The sequence below is a fragment of the Alosa sapidissima genome, chromosome 23 (genome assembly GCF_018492685.1).
Source record: "Alosa sapidissima isolate fAloSap1 chromosome 23, fAloSap1.pri, whole genome shotgun sequence".
In the NCBI taxonomy this organism is placed as follows: Eukaryota; Metazoa; Chordata; class Actinopteri; order Clupeiformes; family Clupeidae; genus Alosa; species Alosa sapidissima.
Genome location: NC_055979.1, coordinates 13,293,659 through 13,312,600, shown reverse-complemented (window position 1 = coordinate 13,312,600; position 18,942 = coordinate 13,293,659). Strand labels below are relative to the sequence as shown.

At 38.8% G+C, this 18,942-nt stretch overlaps 1 protein-coding gene across 1 annotated transcript in view; it reads left to right on the top strand.

Annotated features, from left to right (window-relative positions):
• Positions 1-18,942, top strand: part of LOC121699061 — an 86,526-nt gene that overhangs the window by 25,195 nt on the left and 42,389 nt on the right. Inside the window, exons 7-9 of the mRNA XM_042081669.1 lie at positions 2,721-3,002; positions 3,132-3,383; positions 4,686-4,911. Coding sequence (XP_041937603.1) covers positions 2,721-3,002; positions 3,132-3,383; positions 4,686-4,911 — 760 coding nt within the window. The remainder of the gene's footprint in view (positions 1-2,720; positions 3,003-3,131; positions 3,384-4,685; positions 4,912-18,942) is intronic.

Genomic DNA, 18,942 nt, shown 5'->3' with positions numbered 1-18,942 from the left:
GCATGACAGCAAATGAATGTGGGTGGGAGATGAAGATGTGTTTTTGTTTTGTGTGCAAAGGAGTTTTGCAGCTGCGCTGGAGTCACGTAGTTTCGTTTCGTTTCGTACAGAATGTGTTGCACCACAAACTTTGATACGGCTGGTGAGTCTGAACGGGTAGACGACGCTGGAGTATCGAAATTAATCAATTTATTCCCAATTTTACTTTTACTTCTCTACATTTGTTAAATTAAATGTATACTTTTACTACGCTACATTTGTTAGTAATTCATTAGCAGCATTAAGTAGAAAGTAGGCTAAAATAATGTGCAAATGAAAACAAAAGCCACAGTTTCCATTCAGCATGTTAGATATTTTCTGACCTGATGTCACCACGGGACACAGCAATGAATGAAGACATAGTGACAAGAGCTAAGGCTTAGCAAATATAGTCAAGACAGCACACCAAGGCCTATGGAGGCTGTTGTAAGGAGCTGAATTAAATTAGAATTGAATTGAATTTGAATTGCTTGCTTTTCATTAATAGCATTTTTGTTTAGGCTTTCAAAGCCTGTTTATGGAGTGTGATGTACTGTAGCTGCCTTTCTAAACATGTTGGATAAACTTTTATTATAGGCCTATACAAGGAAGCAGCAATGAAGAATTAATAGCAGCCATACTTTTGTTCAGACGTTGAAGACATTGTGTATGAAGTGTATAATCCAAGTTTTAAGGTGCTGCATGAACTTAATAGCATATCCAAAGTTCTGACTGCTTTCTTTTTTATTAAGGGAGGGGGTTTGTACTACTTTGTACTTCTATTTTCAGTACTTAAGTATGTTTTATATAATGGGCTACTAGTCATACTTAAGTACTGTAAATAATACTTTAAGACTTTAAATTAAGTGGTATGCTTATAGACTACACTACTAAGTCATTTCTGAACAGATATCTGTGCTTCTACTCAAGTGTGTGTTTCGGATACTTAATGCAACTCTGTGCAACAGTGGAGTCATTGTGTTTGATACAAGATTTCTTTGCTTTAAAGAAAGGGTTGAGTTTACAGGCTGGTTTAACGTTTCAACATTTTAGTATCCTGTTTCAATAAATGCAGCCTTAAGATGTCTGTCATGTCATGACAGTTTAGGCCTATGCCAAAGAGCAACTCAAGGAATATTTTGATTGAAAATATAAGGTTAAGGTAACAATATGAAGTTATTTTGGATATTGATAAGGTTATTGTCTTGGGACACTTTAAAATCTTTGTGACTTAAAACCTTATTCTTTAAAACTCCACCGGTGTAAGTGATTATGGAAAGGTAGCCTAAATAATTACAGGCTACTGAGCTGCTGTGAAGTTATTGTACACTAACTGTGATAAGTTATTTGGAGACACAGTGAAGCCCTCTTTTCTTTCAATTCAATTTATTGATATTTATAGTGTACAGTAATATCACCATTGCCATGGTCTCAAAACACTTAAACAATAAAAATTATAAAATTAAAACAAAACAAAATTATAAATTAAAAATGTATAGTGGAATAAAACAATTGGAATAATTGTTGTGATTATCGTGATTATTATATAAAACAAATGTTGTTGTTTTGTTTATTATATTAATTTCTCATTGAACTACTGGGTGACAAGTAAAAACATTTGCTACTAAACCAGATAATAATAAAAGTTGGTTTGAGTGAAAGGGTGGGAAATTATAAGGTGGGTTTACATCCACTGAGGCCTATATAATACTGACACGACCACAGAGCTATTTTACCTGCCCTCTGAATAGGCTAAATTAATAATAACCTTTCATTCTTTATTCTTATAGTTTTTCCATTACAGAAAGAGTTTTTTGTGTTCTGATTATCACTGATCATGCTGACAGATTCATTTCCTCTTTATTTGAGCCATTACTACTCAAAGGCACTCACACATACACACTCACACATACACCAGCATGCACACACACACACACACACACACACACACACACACACACACACACACACACACACACACACACACACACACACACACACATACACTTGCAGGTATACACACTCACACACAGGAAACTGTCTCTCCCAACTAACATAATATTTTCGCTTCGTTAGAAGATGAACCTCCAAATTGCTTTGGGGTTTTTGTGTCTTTACATTCTTGTTTTAAATTCATCCAAAGGTGAGAGATGATTTATTTACATCTATATGAAATATTTTTGATTTACTGATTCACAAATTTAGGCTATGTGTGGTGTAATTAATTTCTTGTGTTAATATGTTTAAATAGGCTACAGAATATCAAGTGAAATATCACTCTATACTGCTTGACTGTCTAATTCAATTACATTAAACACTGACACATCAAGCCAAATCATGCTCATGTCATTTGTAGACCAGTATTAATCTTAATCTGTGTCAAGATACTGTCACCTAAGGTACCACAGAAATCGTTTATATAAAATGCCAGAATACAACACAAAACTGGAAACAGCAAAAACATTTTACTTCTTAAACATGGTCTTAATACTGATCTGAACTTTTGATTCATCTGTTTTAAATGATGTGTCCACATATTTGTAAGTAAATGAACTTGTCAGTGAATTCACGGAGTACACAAGGTCAAGGATGTGCTGGTCCATTTCCTTTTGGTTGGTCAAAAAATTATTATTTTTTAGGTGATTCGTCAAATGTAGGCTTTTTTGTCACTGATCTTATGATTTGTCCTTCTCTCAACACAGTATCTGGATGTCATGTAAAGAAGTTTGAAGGAGAATCTTATACCATGACATTGAATTCACCTCAACAAGATGTAGATACGCTGGTCTGGAAATGTGGTGAGAAGGTCATTTATAAACGGAGGAGAGGAAAGATTGATCCAGCTGCAGATGTGGACATGCAAGGCTCCCTTACTCTAACAAATATTTCCAAGTCAATGGCTTGTACATACAAAGCTAACCATTCATATCAAAATGGGAACACATTCTCAACTAAAACATTCTCTGAGAGACTCTGTGTCTTCTGTAAGTACAACAAAATGACCCAACAGTGGCTTTACTTAGAACCTTTTTTACACTTTACTAATGGAATATCCAATCTTGCCATCTTTGTAATGACAAAACCTAAATGATGTGTGAATTCATCTGTTCTAGCCAGGACTCCAGACCCAAAGTTGGAGGTGGAATGTTCCCCATCAGGTGTGGCAACCCTCCAGTGTGAGCCTAAGAGCTTTCCTGAGGGCATCACATTGACATGGTTCCACAACGACATTGAGATGAAAAATGAGAAATCTAACCGTCTAACACCTCAGAAACAAGGAGGAAAGGATCGCTACAAATGTAGACTTAGTAATGGTATCAACACGAAAGACAGTAATGAAGAAATCATATCATGTGGAGTCTCTGGTAAATATATGTAACAAAATCTATTAGGCATAGTTAACACTCGAAGGCACTCACACGTGCACACTCAACCATACCATGCCAGCATGCATACACCCACACACACACATACACTTGCACGTATACACACTCACACAGGAAACCGTCTCTCTCAGCTAACCTGCCATTTGCACTTCTAAGGGATGTGAGAAGATAAACTTCCAAATTGCTTTGGGGTTTTTGTGTCTTTATGTTCTTGATTTAACTGCATCCCAAGGTGGGTAGTGATTTGTTTAGGTCTATATGAATTATTTTAGTTTTACTAATTCACTAATTTAGGCTATGTGTGGTTTGATTAATCTGTAATGCTAATGTATTTCAATAGGCTACTGTATACAAAGTAATTTAAATATCCCCCTAACCTGCACGACAGTCTAATTAAATTACATTAAACATTGACACTTTGAACATTGATCAAGCCAAATCATAAACATGTCATTTCTGGACCAGTAACTTCATCTGTATCAAGATACTGTCAAGGTACCAGATAAATGATTGACATTAAATGACAAAAGAACAACATAAAACCGCAAACAGTATAGAAGTTCGCTGCTTAAACACAATCTTGGTAATCTGTAAAACTTTGGTTCATCAGTTTGAATATTGTGTCAATATGTGTTAGTGAAAAACTTGTCAGTAAATTTACTGAATTCACAAGGATGCGTTGGCCATTTCCTTTTTCATGAATTGGTCAAAAAAGTATACATTTTAATAATAATAATAATAATAATAATAATAATAATAATAAGCTTTATTTGTATAGCACCTTTCACAGAATGCAGCTCAAAGTGCTTTACATTTGGAGCATGTAACACAATAATAGAGAAGAATCAATCATTATCAAAAACATGTAACACAATAGAGAAAAATCAGTAGCGGTTTGCCTTAGAATGGTCTTAGTATGTGTTGTGACTATATGACTTTATATTCAAACGTTTAAAGAACACGACCGGAAGACTGGCAGCCTTAACCCTTAACCCCCTACAAGTATGCCATAGATTTTTTTATTTAAAAAGGGCTGCACTTTGGCAATGTTTCTCAGGTGGAAATCTGTCTGAGTAACTTTACTGATATGGGGCTTGAAGCTTAACTCCACATCTAAGATCTAAGATATGTAGTTAAGCTTCAAGCCCCATATCAGTAAAGTTACTCCGCCCCATATCAGTGAAGTTACTCCACATCTAAGATTTTAAATGTGCTTCATCAAGTGAAATCTTTGTGTATTTTCTGTCACTGATCTAATGATTTGTCCATCTCTCAACGCAGAGCTTCCATGTGTAAACAAATTGGAAGGGGATTCCTATACCATTACACTGAATTCAAAAGAACAATATGAAGATACGCTGGTCTGGAAATGTGGTGACAAGGTCATTTATAAACGGAGGAGGGGAAAGATTTATCCAGCTGCATGTGTTGATATGCGAGGTTCCTTTACTCTGACAAATATTTCCAAGTCAATGGCTTGTACATACAAAGCTGAACATCATGATAAAAATGGGAAAAGACTTAAAACACACTCTGAGAGAATTTGTGTTGTCTGTAAGTATAACCAGGGCTGTAGTGGAAGCTAAATGCAAATAAACATAGTTTATCCACCTCTGAAATCTCAGAAATAGATTTTATCCACCTCTTATTAGAGTCTATCCACCTCTCAAAAGAGTTTATTCACCAATTGCAACTTTTAACATTAAAACATCACACTGTATTATCCACATTCACAATTGTGTACACTCATCAGCACTCTAGGAACCATTTAATTCCACTGGTATTGTTATAAACATTGGATAATAACCTCCACCACATGGCGCAGTCCATCACAGAATGCCTAGTTTACCCACCCCCTATTTTACCACTACACCCCTGAGTATAACAAAATTAAAATGGCACAACAGTGGCTGATTGTCTAGGAAGTTGTCACACTTAACTTATGAAATATCCCGTCTTGCCATGTTTGTTTCTGACAGAACCTAAATAATGTGTGAATTCATCTGTTCTAGCCAGGGCTCCTGTCCCAAAGTTGGACGTGTTATGTTCCTCATCAGGTGAGGCCATCCTCTGGTGTGAACCTAAGAGCTTTCCTGAGGACATCACATTCTCATGGGTCCACAACAACACAGTGATGAAGGAGAAGACTAACCCTTTAAAGCTATGGAAGTGTGGGGGAAATGATGTCTACAAATGTAGACTAAGTAGCAGTCTCAACGAGCAAGACAGTAATGAAGAAATCGTATCGTGTGAAGTCTCAAAATCTGGTAATTTGCGTGTGTGTGTGTGTGCCTGTGTACCTATGTGTGTGTCTGCCTGTGTGTGTGTGTATGCATGTGTGTCTGTCTGTGTGTCTCTGTGCGTGTGTGTGTGTGTGTGTGTGTGTGTGTGGATCATTTTGTGTATTGTTCTCTATTAAGCTGTTCAAGCTTAGCTGATCTAATATAGAATCATAACTGCAACTGTAATCATTATACAGTATGTTTGACGCATATATGTAATATGTAATGTAAAAGTTCAAATACCTCTTTCTCTCTGTCTCTCTAACAAAACAACAACAACAACAACTACAATGTTTGTGTGAAGTTTAAAAATGCATACGCCCATTCTTTCCCTTTCTCTCTCTCCTAGATTCAGTTCCTTCAGATGACAAACTGGTCTACATTAAGAAACAGGTGATGCTGGTGGTCCTGGCTGGTGTCGGATTTCTATTACTGGTTTTGACTCTGTCACTCGTGGTTATAATCTGCAAGAACTGTGGCCATCAAAAGTGGAAACATGGTAAGTGATTTTTCTTCTCTGGTTGCACAATCACAGGCTAGTGACAAATGGTCAGAAAGGGCTTTAGTTTTTGAGATACCCCTACCGGAGGTAGAACTAAACCCAACAATGTTTTTCCTCATCTCTAAGGTCTCCCATATATGAAATGGATTCTTAGCTAAAAATATTTTACTGCTAAGATTGTTAAATTTACAGACATTGTTATACACCCCAAAACCAAAAAAGAACTAAAATATAGCCTGTCCGTATTGGAGTTAAGGCATATAAATTAGTGCAGATCAATCACACAAGCTCTGAGAGCTTTGAAACTTGGCATGTTTATAGTAAGGAAGTTGCCTCACCTACTAGAAAAGACTGGATGTGAATATCTTGATGTATGGAATGAATAGAGACATGTAAACATACACCTAAAATAAGCAGACATGCAAAAAATCAATATCTATGCAGAATGTTTTCATTTACTTTGTAGCTGCTTTACCAGGGATTATCATAGCAACACATATGATGGCTTATGGGAAAGATGGAGTTGTACTGAATCCAACAATACCAAATATGTAAATATAGTATGACGAATCAGGGTGTTCTGTCGCTCAATGTATGAGGTCTCCAAAATGAAAGAAAACGGAACACTGGCAAAATACAGTCTCCAAGTCCAAATCACATTATCAGTGGTGAGGAGAATGTTGACATTCATTGTTACTGCAAGGTAAGTTACATAAGGTAAGTGCTGCTTTATATTTACATTTAATAATGATACATTTCATATGTCCCAGTATTAAACAATTCATATGAAACACAGATCCAATTGAATCAGGTTAACATTGGAATGGAACACCTTTATTAAAATATTTATATTCACTTGAATTTTGTTTTGGTCAAGTCATTACTGAATAATGGAAAATAATATTGTTAGCTTTTGTCTGTCCAGACCAGCAGTGGACAGTAGAGCCTACACTGCTTACTTCACCCCTAAGTAGCTAAACAGTTAGTTGTAGAAACTACTTTCCCTAGCTAAGAAAGTACTTAGCCCTCCGACTAATGTTTCATGTGTAATTCAACTTGATTTGCATTTCGATGAAAATTCTGAAATGTATATAATTTTTCCTTTTCACTAGTCTTTTGAATTATGGAGAATGTCTTACAGGCATTGGATCCAAAGCTTTGTATCATTTGTGAGAAACATTTTGAAAAGGGCTAGAAAAAATATCCCTATCTCCAAAAACCCACAGTAGAAGGCCTCCAACGCATACTTAGCTCAGCAGAGAGAGAGATTGTGATGTCCATAAAACTCTGGCTCCATATACAGATGATATTTCCTCCAAAATCAAAGTTGCATATCATGTACATGTTGTATCATGTAGAGTGAACTACTGCAGTAAGACAAAAATCAGTGAGCAGCAGCAAGTTGCAAATGTTGAGAGTGAGAGCACATCTGCACCAAGAAGACTGAGTATCAAATACTGAGAGTTTCAAATACTGAGAGATTGTTTCATTTGTGGGAAGGCCAGCTCTAGATCAGAACCTCTGACAGCCATTTCGACTGGTACAGGGGCAATGTAAATTATAGGCCAAGTATACTTGCGTATACAAGGAATTTGGTCTCTGCATTTATCCCATCTGTGAATTAGTGAACACACAGAGCACACAGTGAACACAATTAGGTGAAGTACACACTAACCCGGAGCAGTGAGCAGCCTTATTACAGTGGCGCTCGGGGAGCAGTGAGGGGTTAGGTGCCTTGCTCAAGGGCACCATGGATGTGGGCATGGGAGAGCAGTGCTCAACCACTTCCCCCGCCTTTTGCCCTTCTGGGTCAGGGATCAAACCGGTAACTCTTCGGTTACAAGCCCGAACCCCTAACCAGTAGGCCACAGCTGTCCCCAGTACCAGAGCGTTTATTAAGCTCACTGAAGACATTGATAAAACAGTATTGTCCAAAGATATAAAAGTGAGATCTCAATTCTTTGACTGATAGCTATGACAACATACTAATGACCATTGCTGAGCAAGAAAGTGTGTCTATAGTTCAACACAAGAAATATAGATCCTGGAAACTAAAGGAAAAGCTGATACAGCATTACAAAGACAGGCTTGCATTTGTTCCACGTCCAAGACAGTCAGATCTGATCTGCTTAGATAGTATGACCATATTGTGCACTGAGGAAAGCTGCTAAACTCACAGAAATAACAGTAGACTGAGACTACGCTTCCACAGACAAGTCAGAGTCTTTCCGAAATCCAAATATTACACAGGGCTGCAGACATATTGAGGACACGCATGGATCAGGTAGAGCATGACAGTGAGTAATATGTCAGCAGTGACTGTCTATTATGTTTCCAATGCAGCAAGTATGTACCCAACATCCTGTATGACTTTGTGAAATGGTGTGTTGATTAACATGCCCACAGAAATTACCAAACATGTGGTGATGACCCAGCTTCAAAGGAGAATCTGTGTGTTAATTTGTCATGATCTCATTAAACAGAGCTGTGCCATCCATACGCCAATCACACTGGGACTTCCCATTTTGATACATATCATGAGTTTGGTAGTAAGACAGTCATCAATGAGCTCAGTGCAATGGGACACTGTGTCTCCTATACAGAAGTTAGGCACTTCTCACATCTGTTGCAGCAGACCAGATATCAAGGACAGAGAGTGGTGTCTACATCCCAACTGGCCCCACTGGAGTTGCTGAACATGGAATTTGTGATGCAGCCATCAGCAACTTTGACCAAAATGAAGACACCCTGGATGTGAAGCGTAAAAGAATGGACAAAATGTACCTGTAAAGTTTATCTCCATCCATTCATATCAAATGTGTTTAAGGTGGTGAGGGACCTCTGAACCTGAGGGAACCTGTGCTAGGCATTTATCTGCTGTGGAGACTTGGCCTCTTCGGAACACAACAGACGTCAAAGCATGAGTTGTACACTTCTCATCCAGGGTGTCTTCATTTTGGTGAAAGTTGTCGATGGTTGCATCAACAATTCCATGTTCAGCAACTCAAGTGAGAACAGTTGGGATGTAGACACCACTGTCCTTGATCTATATTTCTTGTGTTGACACACCTTCTTGCTCAGCAATGGTCTTTAGTATGTTCTCATAGCTATCAGTCAAGGAGTTGAGTCCTCACTTTCATACCTTTGGACAATACTGTTTTATCAATGTCTTCAGTGAGCTTAATAAAGGCTTTGTTATAGACATTGGTCTGCTTTTTTCATTCTTTTCTCTGGCTTCTGCTATATTTCATTTAGAGATGTAGTGTGCAAGGCATTTTATGGTATTTGGTATCATGCAAAAAGATCTGGGCATGAAAGAATTCGAAGATGTACATCTACAAGCCTTTCAGAAGCTGCCCGAAGGACCTTGTCTCTGGTACTTGCGACTGTTCCAGTTGAAATTGCTGTCAGAGGTTCTGGTTTAGAGCTGGCCTTCCCACAAATGAAACAATCTCTCCGCATTTGAAATTATTGTTGTATCAGCCCTACTCAGCCTTCTTGGTGCAGATGTGCTCTCACTCTCAACATTTGCAACTTGCTGCTGCTCACTGATTTTTGTCTTACTGCAGTAGTTCGCTATACATGATACATGATATGAAACTTTGATTTTGGAGAAAATATCATCTGTATATGGAGCCAGAGTTTTATGGACATCACCATCTCTCTCTCTGCTGAGCAAGGGTAAGTATGCGTTGGAGGCCTTCTACAGTGGGGTTTTGGACATAGGGATCTTTTTTCTTGCCCTTTTCAAAATGTTTCCCACAAGCTTTGGATCCAATGTCTGTAAGACATTCTCAGTAGGCCTTTTCACACTGCCAAAATCGCCGCAATTTTATGTACCAGAATCGTGGAACGACTGTCCCTTTCACATAGACCGAGGCGGAACGGCGGGACAAAGTGTCTCGCCAAATTTACTACCAAGCCCCCTGGACATTTTGCCGAGTTTATTCGTTCCGGCACCAGTGTGAATGGGTCATAAGCAACAACAAAGCAACTTCACTTGCATTTGTAGGGTACTACAAATGCAAGCTAACCAAAGTGCTGTCGGTTCTCCCACCATGGTTTTGGAAATCACACACCTGCTGCATCTGAAGGCCCACGCATAATAAGGCCTACGACTATCACTCTATTGCACGTCACATTTTAATTTGCTAGCTGATCTTGCCTCCTGGCTCCCCAAAATGCCGCATCATGTGAACAGATCAGCAGACCGGCAAATTTTCACCTCATTTTCAGACACACGTTGCGGCAAAAAGACGTCTCCTCTTCCCGCAAATTTAGCATAATCTCTGTGTGAAAAGGCCTTATAATTCAAGAGACTAGTGAAAAGGAAAAAATTCTGAATTTTCATTGAAATGCAAATCAAGTTGAACTAGATGTACCGCAGAGCGGTACAAAATATGACCGCCGCCCAGTCCAGCACATTTTTTCTACAAAAATAAATCACGCTGAAAGGCCTATATGATTCTAACTGTCTCACTAAATTGCATTATCCACACTCAATTCTCACTGGTATCTGCTAGACAACAAGTACCAAATCATGATTAGTTCATAGATTTCACATGTAAAATTCATTTTATACAACCCCACCTCCATCTTGCCTTTTCATAATTCTGAGAAATTCTTGAATTGTGTGCATGTGTGCATGTACATGTTTATGTTATGTGTGTGGGTGTGTGTGTGTGTGTGTGTGCGCGTGTGCTTGTGTGTGTGCCTGCGTATGTGCCTGTGCATGCATGCGTACATATGTCTACTGTGAAAAAATTAATATTATTATTATTACTATTATTAGGTAGACATATGTACGCATGCATGCACATGCACAAACACACATACGCAGGCAAACACACAAGCACGCACACACACACACACACACACACACACACACATAAACATAAACGTGTACACGCACACATTTCAAGAATTTCTCAGAATTATGAACAGGCAAGATGGGGGTGGGGTTGTATAAAATGAATTTTACATGTGAAATCTATGAACTAATCCTGTTTTGGTACTTGTTGTCTAGCAGATACCAGTGAGAATTGAGTGTGGATAATGCAATTTAGTGAGACAGTTAGAATCATATAGGCCTTTCAGCGTGATTTATTTTTGTGGAAAAAATGTGCTGGACTGGGCGGCGGTCATATTTTGTACCGCTCTGCGGTACATCTAGTTTTCCATTATTCAGTAATAACTTGACCAAAACAAAATTCAAGTGAATGTGAATATTTTAATAAAGGTGTTCCATTCCAGTGTTAACCTGATTCAATTGGATCTATGTTTCATATGAAATGTATCATTATTAAATGTAAATATAGATCAGCACTTGCCTTGCAGTAACAATGAATTTATCAACATTCTTCTCACCACTGATAATGTGATTTGGACTTGAGACTGTATTTTGCTAGTGTTCTGTTTTCTTTCATTTTGGACACCTCATACATTGAGTGACAGAACACCCTAACTTGTCATACTATATTTACATATTTGGTATTGTTGGATTCAGTACAACCCCACCTTTCCCATAAGCCATCATATGTGTTTCTATGATAATCCCTGGTAAAGCAAATACAAAGTAAATGAAAACATTCTGCATAGATATTCATTTTTTGAATGTCCGCTTATTTTAGGTGTATGTTTACATGTCTCTATTCATTCCATACATCAAGATATTCACATCCAGTCTTTTCTAGTAGGTAAAGCAACTTCCTGACTATAAACATGCCAAGTTTCAAAGCTCTCAGAGCTTGTGTGATTGATCTGCACTAGTTTATATGCCTTAACTCCCATACGGACAGGCTATATTTTAGTCCTTTTTTGGTTTTGGGGTGTATAACAATATCTTTTAATTTAACAATCTTAGCAGTAAAATATTTTTAGCTAAGAATCCATTTTATATATGAGAGATCTTAGAGATAAGGAAAAACATTGTTGCGTTTAGTTCTACCTCCAGTAGGGGTATCTCAAAAATGTGGGGCCAGGAAATGTCCCCCAGGGAGGGATGAGGGATGAAGTGTTTTGGCACTGCGCTATTATCTAACATGTGACATACCTGAAAAAATCTCTCAGATGGGGAAGGGAAAATCATGGAAAAAATAAGTCTCACATTCACATTATACCACACACACACACACACACACACACACACACACACACACACACACACACACACACACACACACACACACACACCGCATTTAATCTTGGCTTGCCTAGTCACTCTTTTATTAATCCCACCAGACCATGAGGAGCTGAGCCTTTACTACCTCAGGAACATCAGCACGGATCCTCAGCAACTGCAACAAGCTGCTCGTGAGAACCAGGGCCACATCCAGACCCCAGAAATCGACTCTGACGAGAATTATTATGGCTCTGAAATTTGTTTATGATTTCAGTTTAGTTTTAGTTTGTTCCACAAGAGCAAAATTAGTGTTACTTTTAGTTTTGCAGAATGATCTAGTTTCAGTTTAGTTTTTATTTAATTTTGGTTTTTCAGGTTTTATGAGGAGTCTTAATTTAGAAATGGCAAAAAAGGTACAATGAAAGAGTCAAATCTGATTCTTTTTGACATAAGTTGCAGATAAGAGGGCCCTGAGAAGACTGTTTACTTTGCACCACTTTCTCCAAGCAGAAGAGCATGTTCGGTAGTAGGCTCCTGTCTCTGTCTTGCAAAACAGACAGGCTGCGTAGGTCCTTTGTCCCAAGGGCCATTCAGCTCTTCAACGCTACACAGAAGGGGAGGAGTGTGATTGACTTTAGTGCTTAACCCTTAAAGGTGTAGGTTTTTGAACATTCTAAGTTCCGCAACAATTGAAGGTTCTAAAATTCTATGTTGAATTCAGTGAACCCAGATATTCTTTAGAATGTTCATTTCTCAACATTCCCATCACACCGGTGTGACGGTACTCCTTTAGTGTTTAAAGTCTGCTCTGCACACTGCCCTTTGTACCATGCCTTCATCGGGTGCCTTTATACATACACATAAACTACCCTGGACTGGATTGATTGGCAATCCCTTACTGGCTATATTAGCCACCTGCCCAATTTGCTAGCTTGCCTGTATGGTCAATTCACCACGCTGTCTTTTTGTCTGTATGGACAGTTTTCAACTTTAACTTAAACTTTCCTTCAAGTCTTTTACTTTTGTCTATGTATAGTTAAGTAATGATTATTCTATTTTTGATATATTGTGTTTTGCACTGGCAATGTACTTCTACTGACACTCTCTTGCACTATGATACCATTACACCTTTGTGCATTTTTTCCCACACCGCTCCTTTAACATGTTACAATCTAACTTTACTGTAGTGGCACACTATTGATATCTTCCTTTGTATTTTTGTAGTATGTATGTGTGCGTGGATGTCATATGTCTGTGTGCCTATCTATTGTCTATCTATCTATCTATCTATTGTCGTTTGTATTTCGTTTTTGGAAAACTTTGGTTCCTATTTTTATTTCAGTTAACTAAATTATTTTTTCATAGCTAGTTTTAGTTTTAATCTTAGTTTTTATTTAATCACCCTGACCCCGTCCTAGCCACCTGTCATCCCAGTGCTGAGCCCCGATACGAGAAGAAAACTAGAACTGAATAGACATCAAATTGACAAATTTATATTCATATATTACTTTACTGTTTGCCCTAGTGTGTGTGAGGAGTGGACCACTGAAGTAAAAGCTCTCTACTTAATTTCCATACTATTCACGACTCTATGCCAGACAAACCAGTGCTGAGATGCTCCGAAGAACAGGATATTGTGGCACAGGTCTAATTTAAGAGTTGTACATGATGCATTAACCAAAAATTGAGACCATAACTGAAAGTAGTGACATAAAGCCAACCTGCAGACAGAACATGCTTCTCTCTGTATGTCCATTTTATGTGACCATTTATGTGACCATTTTATAGGTCACAAAAGTGATGATTCCAGTTACTGATACAGTTTTGATAGAGCCACACAATATACAGTAACAAACATTTGTTATGTATATGAAAGGAGTATGTGTATGTGTCTTAACATACTTTACTGTTGTCATCTGAAAAGTGGCCATATAATTTCCATGTTGTTTGGCTGGATCTTGTGAACACCAATGGGTCTGTCCCCCTCCAGCTCATCAGGTTTGCTCTCAACTTCTTCCACATCCCACCGTGCATCCAGTGCCTCATAACCAACTACTTCAACAACCTTCAAGTCTGCTACTCCACCTCTGGAAATTACAACTGGGTGCCACCAGGTGGAGGAAGGAATAGCAATGGGGTGTTCCACCTCTCCTATAGACCCTTTCAACAAGGTAAACAAAAACAATGCTTGAACGTTCTATTTGGGCCCCAATCTACTTCCTCTGCATTAAGATAACATATGGAATGTTAAAAAGGAAGTCTTGTGGCGCCAACTATGATGCTGATAATGGAACTCTCTTGAAAGGGTCCATACTCTTTACAGCAGCTTTTGATCAGGATTAGGTAATCTTAATTGGTGAAAGACAGACGGTTAGAGGAGTCAGGTCCCCGTCAGGTCAGAGACTCCTATAGACAGAGGCATGCAACAACAAGCTTCGGAAAAGGCTTGGCCTTCCCCGATGCCTGTCCAACTCAGCTCTGTTTGGGAGAAACACCCTGAGGCCTCCGATGAAAACCATCAGCTTAGGCTACAAACTGGAGAAGGTGAGGCTGTTGCTTGAGCTAAAAGACTTGCCACACCCAGTGCCAAGGCCCAAGTTCATACCGGAAGAAAATGGGATGCACGGTAGTAGGCAGTACACCAAGCCATAACCAAGCCTACACCTATCCAGTGGAGGTTGGCTGTAGAGGTTTCATTGGAACCCCCACCCAGCGGTTCCTCATGACTCGGTGTCAGAAGCTCCAAGCTGGGGAAGGCCTGGCAGAGGAGGCGGAGCAGGGAGCAGCTTTTGGCTCTGGCTCCGCAGAAAAGACAAGGCTTAAGGGGAAGAGATGGATCCTAGGGCCTAAGGGAGTCGTCCCTGCCACTGCTCCACCACCAGGAGATGTTCCAGGATTAAAGAAGCAAAACATCAGGGAAGGGTGGCTCCCGGCTGATGATCCTGCAGCCGGTCCAACACTGCGCTGGCGGAAGTGAAACAGGCAGAAATGCCCTGCAGGTGGTCTCACCTGTGCTTGCATTTACAGAGTGAATACATAGACTTTACACTAGACACAAACTTTCTCCAAATGGGAACATCATACATTTATATTTAAGGGTTCCACAAAAATGATTAATGGTAAATAGCACAAATTAATTTAGCAGTGTCTACTTGCTAGACTCTAATTTGTCAAGTCTACTTATTTACTAGGGCACTAAGACTGAGAGCAATTAAAATGCATAGAAACAAAACAGTTCATCTGAATTTATTCCAGATGTAAAAATACAAAGCAAACAAGTATGGAGGCAACCTCTGTATCAGATTCAGACAGCAAAGTGTATGAACTGGTAAACATTTTGTTTTACACCTTACCACTTTCAAGCCAACTGTGATTCAAAGATACTGAGGTTTCATCGTGGGCTAATCAACTCAGAATTCATATCGGCCCCCTGGTGGTATTTTGTGCTATTATTCATAATTTAGACCATAGACTGTGTACAGTCTATGATTTAGACTGATGGCTGCATAAAGCTTGACATCAAAATGTAACATCCCCCCCTAGTGGGCATACTTGAAAGGCAAATTTGCTCATAACACAATTCATAGGCAGGTAATTCAAAGTGTTTTACAAACATGAGCAGATAAAAGAACATCGAAATAAATTAAGGTCAAGGAATAGTTAAGGAAAATTTGGTAGCCGGTCAAATGTGTCTTGATCCACCCAACAACAAAAAAATGTCACTACGCTACTGTATGTCATGTCCTTCTTTAGGTTTCTGATACTCTTGACAGATTTGATAAATAGTTTAGCATAAAAGAAAGTCTGCAGTTCTAGTTATGTAACTGAATATAGGGGTGAACTGCTCTAATGTGGGACAATTTTGCATTCTGGGCTGGATATAGATTATGATGTTAAGCCAATATACATTATCTTAAGTGTCCCACATTAGGACAATTCACCCTATATGTAGCATAAACATATGTGCATATCTATAAATATTTCTCAATACAGAGCTCACCTCATAAATAAAGTTTAGGTTTGTAGTATGAGAAGAGAAAAGACGAACAACTGCTGTATCCCACAGTGTCCAGATCTCCCTTCTATCCATATGGAAATAAGAGATTAGCTGCAGAGGTCAGGAGGAGGACAAATATCTGAAGAGAAGAAAAGGAGATTATACATATCTGAAGAGGTTGAAAAGGAGGGTATGCTATTTTACTATTCATTCAGCTATAAACAAACAAAGCAATTCAAAGAAGCCATGAGATGTAATTCCTCTGTTTTTGTCCTGGGAATCTATGAATCTATGGCCTGGACATAAGCAGTCAGGTTGCTCCAGGAACTGGCAAATGGCTGATGATATATGGAAATTTAGGCGGACTAAGGTAGGCCTGTAGTTTCGCTTCCACACAATGTATGGGACGTTTTAATACAGTTTGGGATACAACGTAGTAATGTAGTAGAGATGTTGTAATAATAAAATGATGATGGTTATTCAATAACAGATTTATTTCAGTTGTTTCTCACTTGTCATAGAGTCACTAGGTGTCAGTAGTAACTCAATGATTGGTGGCGGTAACTCATACACTCTCCAGATTGCTTCTGCCTATTTAATGAAACACAAACTCACTTACTTTATGTCCATCCATAAGGCATTTTAGTATCACCATGTGGCTCACACATTCAGTAAAACAAGAGAAAATGACTTTGCTGTACTATTCAATTCTTAAGCATGCCAAGCTTTAAACATGGTCATTTTTCAAATAACCAGCACCACACACTAAATTTAGCTTTTTTTAAAAAAATGTGACCACTAGGGGGGCCTTTGAACCAGTTACAGTTTGTAACCAACAATCTGAGTTTAGATGTTACAAGCAGGTCATCCCAATAAAGGGAAATAAATGGAGAGAGGGACTGGAGTATTATAAAAGTAAAAAAACAGTTTATTTTATTATTCACGTAGATGCATACATTAGAACAGACACTAGGCCTCTGGGCAGCAAACTCACAGGGACAACAATGTGCAAAATTAAGGTGTTTGGATAAGTAACACTCAAAGATTCAGCAAGTTTCAATCAGCACAGAATATATATAGGGCACGTCACAGGTCACACACACAGCAATTAATTTACTATACTATACACAGCAATCCAGTGACCACACAGCAAGATTGTTAGCCCTCCCGAATATTGCACTAACCCAATGGCCTAGAATACATACAACAGACAAACCTGAAACATACAGCAACACATACAAGAGACTGATGGGCAGCACGGTGGGCCTCCCTCCCACACACACGCTCGCTATCTCTCACACACACACACACACACACACACACACACACACAACTGAATACTAAAATAGGGCACAGGAAAAACAGTGGCCAAGGTGGCGTACGACGGTCCTCCTGTATGAACGCGGCGTCTAGCCAGGAGCTTGTTTAGTTGTAATTCCGTAGCGATCACTTTAAGCCGTCTGGTTTTTACTCGTACATACCCAGGCTAAAACTCTCAGCACAACAAACAGCACTCAGCAAGTTAGCGGTCACACTCTAAACCGGTGAATTTTCATTGAAACACGCAGACACAATTTGTAGCCGGCGAGGGCTTGTGGAGACAAGGAGCTGAACGTAACCACAGCAGTAATCGTACAAACACCAGGCCAAGATTAACTTGTATGACCAACCGATACTCCAAGGAACCAAGAAACTGGGTGGCGAGACACACTAATGAGGCACCGGCAGTTTGCTGGATTTAAAGGTGTAGCGCCAAGCGGCCACCACCTGATTCAATCAAGGCATCCAATCAAGGCGGAAATCCCACTGCCTACGTCCTACCCGCTACATAAAGAAGCTGTTAGATATTTTTGTATGCTTTTGATGCAAAAAAGACAAGAGCCAGTGATCCCAAAGAACAATGCTATTGTATTATCGGTAACACTTTATTTGAAGGGGTCTACATACATGTAACCGTCATAAGAATGACATGACACATGTCATGTACATTAATGACACATTATTGATGTTTATGACTGTTGTCATAATGCGTCATTCGGTTTTTGGAATGTCAAGTTGACATTGTTTGGGTGTCATCATTATGACAACTTGACATTAGCCAAGATGACATTATTTGACAGGTCTTTGTCATGACATCTTGACATTAGCCAAGAAAATGTAACCCGTTTACAATATTGTCATGACGACTTGACATAGCCAAGAAAGAAATGCAAGGTGTTTGGCATGATATTGTCATGACAACTTGACATATAACTGTTTGGCCTGACTTATCTTCTAGGTTTGTAAAGGGAAGGGCCTGAACAATTGACCGTCATGACACCATTATAATTGTGTCATGAATACTTTCCTTGACCTCAACTACAGTAGTACAGTTTTGACTTGTCATTAAGCTGTCACAAATAACTATTACACACCAAAATAGTTTCCTGACAGTGTCATGAATACTTACCTTTGACTTAAAGTACAGTGAACCATCTGAGATGTTTCCTGAACATGTCATTAAGTGTCATTACACTATCATGTAGGTCCTATTTCTGTACATTTTACATTTCTGGAACATTGAGTCTAATTTCAACTATAATGACAACAAATACCATACTCAGTCATGACTTAAGAGTTTATTTCAGCAATGCATT